This window comes from Ranitomeya variabilis, chromosome 2 (genome assembly GCF_051348905.1).
Source record: "Ranitomeya variabilis isolate aRanVar5 chromosome 2, aRanVar5.hap1, whole genome shotgun sequence".
NCBI lineage: Eukaryota > Metazoa > Chordata > Amphibia > Anura > Dendrobatidae > Ranitomeya > Ranitomeya variabilis.
In genome coordinates, this window is record NC_135233.1 from 174204545 (window position 1) to 174218885 (window position 14341).

The following is a 14341-nucleotide window of genomic DNA, read 5'->3' on the forward strand; positions in this document are numbered from 1 at the left end:
AACAATCAAAAATTTATCCAGATACTTCCGGAAAATGTCATGCATAAAGGACTGAAAAACTGAAGGCGCATTGGAGAGGCCAAAAGGCATCACCAAGCACTCAAAATGACCTTCGGGCGTATTGAATGCGGTTTTCCATTCATCACCTTGCTTAATGCGCACAAGGTTGTACGCACCACGAAGGTCTATCTTGGTGAACCACTTGGCACCCTTAATCCGGGCAAACAAGTCAGACAACAGCGGTAAAGGATACTGAAATTTGACAGTAATCTTATTTAAAAGCCGATAATCAATACAAGGTCTCAAAGATCCGTCCTTTTTTGCCACAAAAAAGAATCCCGCACCAAGAGGGGAAGAAGACGGACGAATATGTCCTTTCTCCAGAGACTCCTTGATATATGAACGCATAGCGGTATGTTCAGGTACCGACAGATTAAACAGTCTTCCCTTAGGAAATTTACTGCCTGGGATCAAATCTATAGCACAGTCACAGTCCCTATGAGGAGGCAGTGCACTGGACTCAGACTCACTGAAGACGTCCTGATAATCAGACAAATACTCCGGAACTTCCGAAGGCGTAGAAGAAGCAATAGACACAGGCAGGGAATCCCCATGAATACCACGACAGCCCCAACTTGAGACTGACATAGCCTTCCAGTCCAGGACTGGATTATGGGTCTGTAACCATGGCAGCCCTAAAACAACCAAATCATGCATTTTATGTAAAACCAGGAAACGTATCACCTCGCGGTGTTCAGGAGTCATGCACATGGTAACCTGTGTCCAATACTGCGGTTTATTTGCAGCCAATGGTGTAGCATCAATACCCCTAAGAGGAATAGGATTTTCTAATGGTTCAAGAGTAAAACCACAGCGCTTAGCAAATGAGAGATCCATGAGACTCAGGGCAGCACCTGAATCTACAAACGCCATGACAGGATAAGACGACAGTGAGCAAATCAAAGTTACAGACAGAATAAATTTAGGTTGCAAATTACCAACGGTGACAGGACTAACAACCTTAGCTATACGTTTAGAGCATGCTGAGATAACATGTGTAGAATCACCACAGTAGTAGCACAAGCCATTCCAGCGTCTATGAATTTTCCGCTCATTTCTAGTCAGGATTCTATCACATTGCATTAAATCAGGTGTCTGTTCAGACAACACCATGAGGGAATTTGCGGTTTTTCTATCACATTGCACCGAATTAGGTGTCTGTTCAGACAACACCATGAGGGAATTTGCGGTTTTGCGCTCCCGCAACCGCCGGTCAATTTGAATAGCCAGTGCCATAGTATCATTCAGACCTGTGGGAATGGGAAAACCCACCATAACATTCTTAATGGCTTCAGAAAGGCCATTTCTAAAATTAGCGGCCAGTGCACACTCGTTCCAATGTGTCAGCACGGACCATTTCCGAAATTTTTGGCAATACACTTCAGCCTCGTCCTGCCCCTGAGACATAGCCAGCAAGGCCTTTTCAGCCTGAATCTCAAGATTGGGTTCCTCATAAAGTAAACCGAGCGCCAGAAAAAACGCATCAAGATCAGCCAATGCCGGATCTCCTGGCGCCAGCGAAAAAGCCCAATCCTGAGGGTCGCCCCGTAAGAACGAAATAACAATTTTTACTTGCTGAGCAGAATCTCCAGATGAACAGGGTCTCAGGGACAAAAACAATTTACAATTATTCACGAAATTCCTAAACTTAAACCTGTCTCCGGAAAACAGTTCAGGAATCGGTATTTTAGGTTCTGACCTAGGATTTCTGATAACATAGTCTTGTATGCCCTGCACACGAGTAGCCAGCTGGTCCACACTTGTAATCAAGGTCTGGACATTCATGTCTGCAGCAAGCATAGCCACTCTGAGGTAAAGGGGAAGAAGAAAAAAAAAAAAACTCAGAATCTTCTTTCTTATAATCCCTCTTCTGCAATGCATTAAACATTTAATACTGGCCTGGCAAACTGTTATGACCCCAATGGCGAGGGTCTCAGAGGAACGTGGAAGTCTGCAGAATACAAAAATCCAGCTCATAGGGCAGTGGTAACTGGGTTGACCATATATCTACTCCTAACGCCAACACTAGAAGTAGCCGGGGATCATTCCTACGTTGATTCTAGATGACACGCGCCAGCCGGAGAATCTAGCTACCCCTAGTAGAGGAAAACAAAGACCTTTCTTGCCTCCAGAGAAGGGGACCCCAAAGCTGGATAGAAGCCCCCCACAAATAATGACGGTGAGGTAAGAGGAAATGACAAACACAGAAATGAACCAGGTTTAGCACAGAGAGGCCCGCTTACTGATAGCAGAATAAAGAAAGGTAACTTATATGGTCAACAAAAACCCTATCAAAATCCACACTGGAAATTCAAGAACCCCCGAACCGTCTAACGGTCCAGGGGGAGAACACCAGCCCCCCTAGAGCTTCCAGCAAAGGTCAGGATATAGTTTTGGAACAAGCTGGACAAAAATACAAAACCAAAACAAATAGCAAAAAGCAAAAGGCAGACTTAGCTGATATAACTGGAACCAGGATCAGTAGACAAGAGCACAGCAGACTAGCTCTGATAACTACGTTGCCAGGCATTGAACTGAAGGTCCAGGGAGCTTATATAGCAACACCCCTAACTAACGACCCAGGTGCGGATAAAAGGAATGACAGAAAAACCAGAGTCAAAAAACTAGTAACCACTAGAGGGAGCAAAAAGCAAATTCACAACAGTGATTATAGTAAAACATAAAAAAATGATAAAAATCTGGTATCACTGTAATCACACCAAACCGTGCAAAGATAAAAATAAGAACTATTTCTGTACTGCTGTTTGTTCATTGTACCTCCCAAAAATCAGAATAAGGCTCCTGTCACATTTATCCTGTACTTTCCGCTGAACACTTATGTTGAGGTTTCCATGTACATCCCCAAAACCTCAGTTCGGACAAACCCCCCCAGTCACTATAATGAGGCAGATGGAGTCAGTCTGGTCTCTATGTCACCAATATCAACCACATGCCTAAAAAGATGGATACCACCGGAACAGATGCCAAATGGAGTTCAAAGTGTCCATCTGTCTCATTATGATAAGTGGTTACATCGGTGTTTTCGTCTGAATCTAATTTTTGTTGAATTTACACGGAAATCCCATCATAAGTGCTCAGTTGTGTAAAACACAAGAATATGAATCTAGCCTTATACTGAAAGCGATCAAAAAATGTTATGTACCCCAAAATGTTGCCAGTAAAATCCCTAACTTATCACACACAAAACCTCCCTCCACTGAGGACCGTCATCTGTCACTGGAAATATAGAGTTTCTTACGTTACTGGTAGAACAAAGACTAAGGAAAAGTGTCATGACTCTCGCCCCCTCAAATAAAATCCAGTGAAATCTGTGGTCCCAAATCCAAATATCCCCCTTCTGAGCCTCACTGTGCCTAATTTGCAATTAGTTTCCTCATGTTTGGCATTATTGTAGCAGGCGGAGCCCATTTAAGAATTTAGAGGGTGCCGGTTTCCAGAAGCGCAAGCTGGACACAATGTATGGGGGTGCTACAGTATAAGGGGGTACTGCACTGTAAGTGGACACAATGTTTTTGCACTAAACTGGTATTCGCAGTGCTTCAGAATAAAGCCTGGCATGGATGTTACAAAATAGTCACTGCAGCCGTAGATTAATTCATTGAGAGATGCAATTTCTACAATGTAGTCACTTGTTTTTTTTTCTGCTGTTCTTGCATCTTAGGTGCTCAGCAAATGTTGTGTGCACACTTCTATCAAAATCTGTGCTCTAAAAGCCAAGTAGCGCTCTTTCCTTCTCAGCCTCGGCGTGCGGCCAAAAAGGTAGTTTCTGATGACATATAGGTCATCACTGTATTCGGGAGAAACTGCACAATAAATTGTGGGGTCCAGTTTCACCTTTTAGAAATAAAAATCTAACCAGCGGCGGACACCGCTTCAGACAGGCTTCGTCACAGCCACCACCCACCACCGATACGTGCTCTCTGGTTTGTCCCCACAGGGATCCCCATACTCTTATACCTCTGAAAACCACTATTCACCTGGGACAGATTGTCCTGTTATATTGATGCCCATTTAACATACAAGACACAGGAAAAATCTTCCTTACTGGGCTGTTAACGACCCCATTCCGGGTCCATCACCTTTTATGGCTAGTTGTTTGATCCTCATTAAGATAGCACTTCAGCAGTCGGTTTACTGAAGAAGGTCAGTGTTGACTGAAACATTTATTAACATTGGACTGCAATAAAATACTTCACTGCATCTACATAAGTTGAGTGCCAAATTTGTTATTTCTAACTGTACTATTGGTCTGGGAACCTATTTGAGCACCAACACAGCTGTGCCACAATATATTTCTCAGTTTTACCTTTTAACCCTTGTGTAACTGACAAAGTTGAAACTAATTAAAAAATTTACATTTTTACCACTAAATTTTTACATTCCCATGTCCCATTGTTATACAATTCTGTGAGGCTCTATACTCATTATACCTCCAGATTCAATTCTTAATCAGTGAACCTTCCAATATGTGGTCATTTTTGGGGATATCTGCTGATCTTCTCAGGGGCTCGGCTAATGGAGCCCACAATCTATTTAAATGGAATTTACATTCTAAGAGCCAGGTAGTGCTCCTTCACATCCGATCCCTACCATGTGCTCAAACAGTAGTGTACAACCACATATTATTCACTGCCAAGTTCGATAAAAATTGCATAGCAAATTGTCCTGTCCATTTTCTCTCCGTACCCATTATGTGATTTAAAACTTTGAGGCCAAAGTGAAATTTTAGTGGAAAAATTCATAAATATAGGTTCATAAATAAGTTTCTCATTTTCATGGCCCAAACATATAACATTTTGTGATGTAGTTTGTGGGTTAAAAATGCTCACCACACGCATAAATGAATTTATTATAGGGTTCATTTTGGTGTTTAATTTGCCAAATGAGGCCACTTGTTGAGGTTCATACTGTTTTCATACCTAAGGGGTTTATGACAATCTACTATTATTAACTTTTTTATAGTTCCTGTGGGTTTAAAATACTCAAAATATCTCAGGATAAAATCCTTGCGGGGTGTAGATTTTAAAATAGGTTCAGTTTTGGCCATTGTCTGCTGATTTGGCACATTGGGGCCCCTGCAAATATGACTTTTACACTATCAGTATTTGGTGAATATTTTACATCAATAATTTGAAAGTCAAAAAGAAAGTGAATAAGCAGAGAAAAAGTATAATAGAAACACGTGCTGGCATTGGCTTACAAATACTGATGTGAATTAATGATCAAATACTTATAGTGTGACCATATCCTTAGGGTTCGTGCACCCACCCAACATTTCTTGCATGAGTTCCATCTGTAGTTTTCATGGATATCACATGTACCTATGCTATTCTATGAGGCTATGCATATGTCCGATTTTTATCTGAGTGTCAGATCAAAATTGTCAATGAAAGTTTATGGGTCCGTAAAAAAAATTAGACCACACTCATATGAGATCTGAGTGTGGTTTGATTTTCCCAGACTGACAGACTGGAGAAGGAGAGTTTTTTTTCTTTTCCCTATCTGAAAAAAACTGATGCCACTCTGATCAAACTCTAATCAAAGTCTGAGCAGGATAAACACACTGTTTTTCTCAGATGTGAAGAAAATGGTCATGCGACCCTACCCTTCACCTGAATTCAGATGTTCATGTATCACAGTCCAGGTACAAACTGCCTAGCAGGGACTAGCCACCATTAGGACACAAATAATGCAGAAAAATGGTAGAGCATGGAACCATGAGATCCTTCTCCACCATTCAATCTACAGTGGGTACGGAAAGTATTCATACCCCTTTAAATTTTTCACTCTTCTTTTTATTGCAGCCATTTGGTAAATTTAGAAAAAGTTCATTTCTTTTCTCATTAATGTACACTCTGCACCCCATCTTGATTGAAAAAAAAACAGAAATGTAGAAATGTTTGCAAATTTATAAAAAAAAACCTGAAATATCACGTTGTCATAAGTATTCAGACTCTTTGCTCAGTATTGATTAGAAGCACCCCTTTGAGCTAGTATAGCCATGAGTTTTCTTGGGAATGATGGTTTTTCACACCTGGATTTGGGGATCCTCTGCCATTCTTCCTTGCAGATCCTCTCCAGTTCCGTCAACTTGGATGGTGAACGTTGGTGGACAGCCATTTTCAGGTCTCTCCAGAGGTGCTCAATTGGGTTTAGGTCAGGGCTCTGTCTGGGCCAGTCAAGAATGGTCACAGAGTTCTTCTGAAGCCACTCCTTTGTTATTTTACCTGTGTGCTTAGGGTCATTGTCTTGTTGGAAGGTGAACCTTTGGCCAAGTCTGAGGTCCAGAGCACTCAGGAAGAGGTTATCATCCAGATATCTCTGCACTTGACTGCATTCATGTTTCCTTCATTGGCAACCAGTCATCTTGTCCCTGCAGCAGAAAAATACCTCCATAGCATAATGCTGCCAACACCATGTTTCACTGTTGGGATTGTATTGGGCAGGTGATGAGCAGTGCCTGGTTTTCTCCACACATACTGCTTAGAATTATCACCAAAAAATCTATTTTCATTTCATCAGACCAGATAATCTTATTTCTCATAGTCTGGGAGTCCTTCATGTGTTTTTTTTTTAGCAAACTCTATGCAGACTTTCATAGGCCTTGTACTGATTAGAGGCTTCCGTTGGACCACTCTGCCATAAAGGCTGGACTGGTGGAGAGCTACATTGATAGTTGACTTTGTGGAACTTTCTCTCATCACCATACTGCATCTCTGGAGCTCAGCCACAGTGATCTTGTGGTTCTTCTTTACCTCTCTCACCAAGGCTCTTCTCCCACAATTGCTCAGTTTGGCGGGAAGGCCAGGTCTAGGAAGACTTCTGGTGGTCCCAAACTTCTTCTATTTAAGGATTATGGATGCCACTGTGCTCTTAGGAACCTTGAGTACTGCAGAAATCCTTTTGTAACCTTGGCCAGAACTGTGCCTTGCCACAATTCTGTCTCTGAGCTCCTTGGCCAGTTCCTTTGACCTCATGACTCTCATTTGGTTAGACATGCACTGTGAGCTGTGAGGTTTTATATAGACAGTTATGTGCCTTTCCAAATCAAGTCTTATCAGTTTAATTAAACACAGCTGGACTCTAATGAAGGAGTAGAACCATCTCAAGGGGGATCACAAGGAAATGGACAGCATGTGACTTAAATATGAGTGTCTGAGCAAAAGGGTCTGAATACTTATGACCATGTGATGTTTCAGTTTTTCTTTTTTAATAAATATGCAAAAATTTCTAAATTTCTGTTTTTTTTTCAGTCAAGATGGAGTGCAGAGTGTACATTAATGTGAAAAAAATTAACTTTTTTTGAATTTATCAAATGGCTGCGATGAAACAAAGAGTGAAAAATTTAAAGAGGTCTAAATACTTTCTGTACCCACAGTATACAGACAGGAGATCTAGCCAGGACCCTGTGGAGCTTTAAGCAAAATATGAGAAAACCGCAGTACGAATAGGTCCTGCCAGAATATTCAGTCCCTGCGCAGACTGAACTGTGATGGAGACATCCAATGGCTAGCCAGCAGAGATGTGGAGTAGGACACATGCAAGGTGTGTGTTGATGTAGCAGAGTTATGTGTACACTGTAGAGACATCACACTGTCGGTGTGGGGCATTTGTGGAGACCATGAAAACGGTGCCATATTGTGCGGAATTGTGTTTAATTACTAACTGGCTTCACTAGGAGCAAAATTTTAGTGTGGATGCATATAGAGGAAAGTGAGGTTGCCACGCCACAGTAAGTGTCCCTCATTCTTATGACCGAGACCGAGGGTTACTTTGTGCATCATGGTCCTTGCTCTGACTGTAAAACATGGATGGCTGAATTCAGCCTTAGGCCTTATTCACACATTCATATATCACGGTCTGAAACTGCGATTTAATGAATGTCTGTAGGTCTCGTTTCCCGAACATAACATTTTCATGAGGTTTTTGGGTTCAGGCCAGGAATTTTCTCAGAGGCTGTTGAGTTTAGGCCAGGAGTCTAGCGATCAGTCCGAAAAATCATGGATCACGGTGTGTGCTGGCACTCTGATATATGGATGTGTTAATTCAGCCTTAAAGGAAATCTGTCTTGTGAGAAAACGTTAATAATCTGCAGATAAGGAGTTAATCTGCAGGTTAATAGCATTTTGATGCTGTGCGGCCGCTGCACTGAAAGCACGGCTGTCTGGAAGAAATTAATTTTCCATAGGTGTGTGGCCATTGTGGCTTCAGTGACTGCTCAGCACACAGAGAGGGGCAGCTGTAACTGCACTCAAGCACTGGCTGACAGCTGGTTTTGTACCAATACACAGCAGAGCCGACTGCCAGTCAGTGTTCGGACGTGGTTAAAGACGTCAGTCACTATGTACTGATCAGTGACTGAAGCTGAGCCTCTATGACAGAGAGACCGAGCCGCATGGCGTCAAAATGCTATTAACCTGTAGTTTAACCCCATATCTTCATGTTATTAGCTTGTTTTTTTCACAGAACATGTTCTCTTTCCGGTACACGTAAACAAACTTATTTTCAGCCTGTATACTGTGAAATGTCAGAGTAGTTCATATCAATAGCCGAGAGTACCTTCATCAGTCCGCTATGTGCACAGGCACAGGGAGCTGCACAGAGCCAGGCAATTTCGAAATTTGCGAAAATTACTGGCAGAAGTTTTACAATGCTTATAGAAATATGGCTTAAAAAACAATTGTTGATAGACTTGCCTTCTGACCCACAATAACTAGAATAACCCTCTAACGACCAGTGATAACCTTTTAGTAACTAGTTAGAAATTTATGTTGTCAGTTAACTTTATCTACATTTATCTATTTGCATCTTCATTTAAGTGTACCTATTTTATTGGTGCTGATGAGTGGTGGGAGAATTGCTTCTTCAGGTCCATCGGCCAGGTCAGTTAACTCTCACCTTTGGACAGGAAGCTTGCAAACCTCCTTACCTGATGACCTCATGGAGTTCTGCGAATCCATTCTCCCATCTCCCATTCATTTCAAGTTTTTCTTCTCTTTTTGTAGTTTCTAAGAGTGGATCAAGACAAAGACAAGGAATGTAATTTGGAATGTGCAGGCACTCCTAAACTTCTGTGTGCTTCTGATGGAAGAACATTCCTTTCCAGGTGTGAATTTCAACGAGCTAAGTGTAAAGATTCTCAGCTGGAGATTGCATATAGAGGAAACTGTAAAGGTAAAAATAATCTTTAAAATACATTAAGGCCACTTTTACATGACAGTATTTCAGTCATTAGTATACATCAATATTTGCATAGATTGAGTCAAGAATCCAGAAGAGGTGGAAATCTATTATACTTTATCTGTGTAGGTTCCACTCATGCTTTTAGAGAGTCATGCTGACTAATTTTTTATGTTTGTTTTGTACAAATTGTATTTTTTGCTAAAATAAGGTTTTCATAGTTGTTCGTCTCATTACTAAATATTACTGACTAATTACTACATTCACAATACATTTCCTTGCTAAATGTTAATAATAAATAATCTGAATGTTAAAACAAAAGAAATTAAACCTTAGTCAAATCCAAAAAACAGAAGGTTTATGTAAGATTTCCGCTTCTGGATTAGACTAAGGTTTCATTTCTTTTGTTTTAACATTCAGAGGATTTCTTATTAACATTTAGCAAGGATTTTATTCTAACTGTACAGGAAAGATATATTATTATTATTATTATTATTTATTTATATAGCACCATTAATTCCATGGTGCTGTACATGAGAAAGGGGTTACATACAGGGTTATAGATATCGTTACAGTAAACAGGTTTATTTAAGATATTAAATATATTAAATATAAGATATTTATATATCTTGGTACCGTGTTAGCCAGTAGATAGAAAAATATTTAGAATTGAGAGTCCTCAGTGGTTGATACCTTTTAATGGCTAACTGAAAAGATGGTAACAAATTGCAAGCTTTCGAGACTACACAGGTCTCTTCATCAGGCATAGACTAATAGAAATTCTGAAGAATCACATATTTATGCACAACACAGCACAGAAAAATATACCATTATTGAAATCGGACCTTGGTGTGCTGCCTTCATTTTTTTAATATATATTGAGATTTGGTTTTGCCTAGGAGGCTTTGCACCTGCTCTCTTTCAGCTTATAGCAGTGCTGCACCTATATTTTTGCAATAAATAGATAAAAGATAGATAGATAGATAGATAGATAGATAGATAGATAGATAGATAGAATGGATGGATAGGGAGAGAAATGTTAATGTATTCATCGTAATAAAGTGAATAAAGCAGGTATGTATTTACATTACAAAGGAGGATGTGTGTACCGTTTCCAGAGCCAAGAACTGGGGCACATTTTCACAAAGAAACACAGGAAGCTGCTCAGGTTAGGAAAAGTAGTTAGTAAAGTTCTTATCTATGGCAGTTATTTCACAGGAAAGGGACTTGTAAAGATTGGCCATCCCATTTAAATGAGGAAGAGGACTTTTGTGCACCCGTGCTTTGCACTGACTGTGCTTTTATCCTAAGTTATATGGCAAGGCTCAATAAAGGGTCGATATCGACTTTTAAGATTGCTACTTCCAGTAGGTGGCACTAGAATTCTAGTCCTCTTCCTCTAAGAAGAGGCAATTTGCAGATAGAAAATTTTTTTTAAATTTGTAAAAAACAAAAACAAAACTATCTTGTGTCTATATTTTCCAAGGCCCAAAATGTTTGTTTTCTGTGCTGTGTAAAAGCTAGTTTTCTTGCATGGTAAGGTAATATTTACAGTGGGGAAAATGAGTATTTGATACACTGCCAGTTTTGCAAGTTTTCCTACCTACATAGAATGTAATTTTTATCATAAGTACTCGTCAACTGTGATAGACAGAATCTAAAAAAAAAAAATCAAGACAGTCACATTGTATGATTTTTATACAATTAATTTGCATTATATTGAATAAAATAAGTATTTGATACAATAGAAAAACAGAACTTAATATTTGGTACAGAAACCTTTGTTTGCAATTATAGAGGTCAGATGTTTCCTGTAGATTGGACCAAGTTTGCACACACCGCAGCAGATCTTCTCCAGATCTTCAGGTTTTGGGGCTGTCGATGGGCAACATTGAGCTTCACCTCTGTCCAAAGATTTTCTATTGGGTTCAGGTCTGGAGACTGGCTAGGACCTTGAAATGCTTCTTATGGAGCCTCTCCTTAGTTGCTGTGATGCTAGTCACAACCCACTGCCCGGCCATGAGTCAGCAAAGTCAGACTTTCGGGGGGTCAATATCAAAAGTGTATGTCGTAAACCAAGGGAAAATATTAAGTCATAAGTCAGGTCACATGCCAGGGTCAGAATACTAGAGAAATAGCGGATAAGCAAAGGGGCAATAACAAATGGGTAGTCAGAACACGGTCCAAAGGTCAGCAGCAGAATATCAGATGCAAAGGGGCAATAACAAACGGGTAGTGATAACATGGTCCAAAGGTAAGCTGCAGAAAATCAGATCTTACGGTACATTGAGCAGGCGAACACACACCAGAGTCAAAATTACAAGAGCCGGGCGCACTGCCATATGAAAGATATAAAGGCCGGGGTGCAATCAGTAGAAAGACAACAATGGACATGAGAAGAAAAAAAGAGACACTACTGAAATTATGCACACCACTGCAATCATTATAATATGAAAAATGTACTTTATTAGTTCACCACATTTAAAACATAATAAAAATAACCACACAACTGCCCCCATCCTGAGTATACAACATAAACCTCAGTATATACAGTATATATATATATATATATATATATATATATATATATATATATACATGCATAGATATGAGATGTACCCCTCACTTGATGGCTCATGGGGCGCCTAAGAACTCCTATACAGATAAATTATTAAATAGGCAATACGAAATATATTGTCAAAATTAACCAATAAATGCCTAATCCAAGGCAAAGACCTAGACCACCAACAGATGACTATTGATCCAACATCCCTAAATATATACGGACAGTAGGTCCATATTGCAAGATGAAAGGTTACGCATTTAGTATTACAATTGATATAACTTTTTAACAGGGTTCTCAAAATAATTCATTAGCTATATTTCCTGGCCATATATTTCCCATTCCATATTGCTCTCGTTTAAGGGTATGTTTCCACTTATCTGGAATCACTGTGCTTTGGACGCAGCGGATACCCCGCTCTGCCCAAAGCGCTGCCCCCTGTTGTACGCACGGTGATTCCGCATATGTTCATTGAACACATGCGGAATCACCACATCGTATTCATAGACTGGGTTATTTATCTTGCGGATATGGAGCATCTACGCAAGATAAATAGACATGCCGCAGTCTGGAAAGACGCGGCCCTGCATGCATAATGGAGAAGGGATTTCAGAAAATCCCCTCCATTATGCTGTAACATCTGGACTCTGCGTCCAATCCACAGCAAATCCTGAAGGTTTCCTGACCGTGGAAACACCCTTAAGCTCTCCTGATGAGTGTAGCAAGGCTTCTATCAAGTATGTGTTTTCATATTTTTGTAAGATGCAACCCATCTCTAGCAAGGAGTCACATCATACAGGTAATTCACTACATGGTCAATAAACCCAAAACGTTTCTCATGGCACCATCAACATACCAGTTCTTCACATGTAGAGTCCTGTTCAATCTCCTTGTTCCATGATGTTCAACTGGTAGGATGGATGAGAAGACAACATGCACTCCCAGTTCCTTCACTTTCCGGCCTAGGTCATCAAAGTTTCTACATATATGAGTAGTATCATAGTATCATAGTATCCATGTCCTTTTTTGCTGTGTCATTTGTTCCTACTTGTATTAGCAGGCATGTGTACTTGTCTGTAGCACAGAGGTCGATATGTGTCCCCCAGGATGCAGACGGAGTCCTTTAGACTCGCTGGAGTGCCTTGTGTTCACAGCAGGACACCTGTGAGTCACAAGGCAAAATATAAGAAAGAACGTATTGGGTCCAAGTAGTGACTCAGTCAGATTTTTAGAGGCATTTGCAGGTTTGGTAGTGGGGCGAATCCTTCTCTCCACTCCAGGATTTGGTAGTGGCTCTGTGGCCACGATTCCATTTAAAATCTGTCAGTTTTGCCTTGGGTGTGTCAGGTTGGAGTCTGCGAGCTGCAGAGCAGGTGGCTCTGTGCACCCAGCCCTGTGTGGAGCTAACACAGAGCGAGGGGCTTCAAGGCGGCTGACTTACTCAAAAGGCATGGCGGGGACCATTGTCCATGGCAACTGGTTTTTGCTTTCTGGACTGTGTTTATGGAAACCCGGCTGCGATCTGGAGGACATCATCCTTAAGTGTTTTTTCTGAAAATACAGACTCCATTTATATTGAACTTTCTGTGTTCTCTGCCTATCTGTCGCCCTGCACCAACCCGACTGCACTACACCTATCAGACATATCTTTCATTTGGGCACCTGGAAGACAGCACACTTCTCGTGAGGTAATGTCCGGTTGGCAGATAGTGGCTTCTGTTCCTCTTAGTAGGGATTCCTCCACGACCACCACTCTCTTTTTCTTCTTCACTACATCTCTTCTTCCTCTCCCTTCAAAAGGCTTCTGATTTCATACTGAAATGGTCTTTGTGGACAAAGCACTTTTTTGATGTACATCTTCACAGTCTCCTGCCTGAGAGTCTGGTAGCAGTTTTTCAGGGGTATGAGTGCTGACTGCCTCCTCATCCTCCTGCTTCTTTGGGTTGCATGCTTCCATCTGCAGGTACCTTGACAAGTGCTTCTCTTCGAACATTTTGAATAGCTATTTCTACTCTGTTATTAGCTTTTGCAGGAATGTTGAAAAGTTCTTCTCTTGCAATATTCTGAAGAGATTCTTCTGCTCTGTGAAGTAAATTCGTATCTTCTTTGATGAGCTTTAGTGTAGCTATTCTCTCTTGAAGACTTTGCACCTTTTACTTTAAAGGTCACAAGCTTGTATTTCTGGCACCTAAAGTTTGTCTTTTCCTCTGCCAAGTTTGTAAACATATAGTTTACATTGCAGCACACCATATGGGTAATCTCCTTCTCCATGTTTAGTAAAACAAATTTCTGTGTAATCGCCATATAGCTTTCCTTCAAGCAGTTCAATCCAGCAACACCTAAAGATAGATCTTCAGACTCATGGCGATTCTTCACTCTTCCCAGAATGCCCCAGGAATATGCAAATTTTCTCCCTTGAGCTTCAATTCCTGGTTTGATGGTTTCCTTCAAACTACTTTGTCCCTGGTGTCATTAGACAGTTCTTTAGTCTTGGCCATGGTGGAGAGGTTGGAGTGT

The 14341-nt window shown here is 40.7% G+C and overlaps 1 protein-coding gene across 1 annotated transcript in view; it reads left to right on the top strand.

Annotated features, from left to right (window-relative positions):
- Window positions 1-14341, top strand: part of SMOC2 (SPARC related modular calcium binding 2) — a 640791-nt gene that overhangs the window by 129206 nt on the left and 497244 nt on the right. Inside the window, exon 2 of the mRNA XM_077283220.1 lies at window positions 9087-9255. Within this exon, the coding sequence (XP_077139335.1) occupies window positions 9087-9255 (169 nt within the window). The remainder of the gene's footprint in view (window positions 1-9086; window positions 9256-14341) is intronic.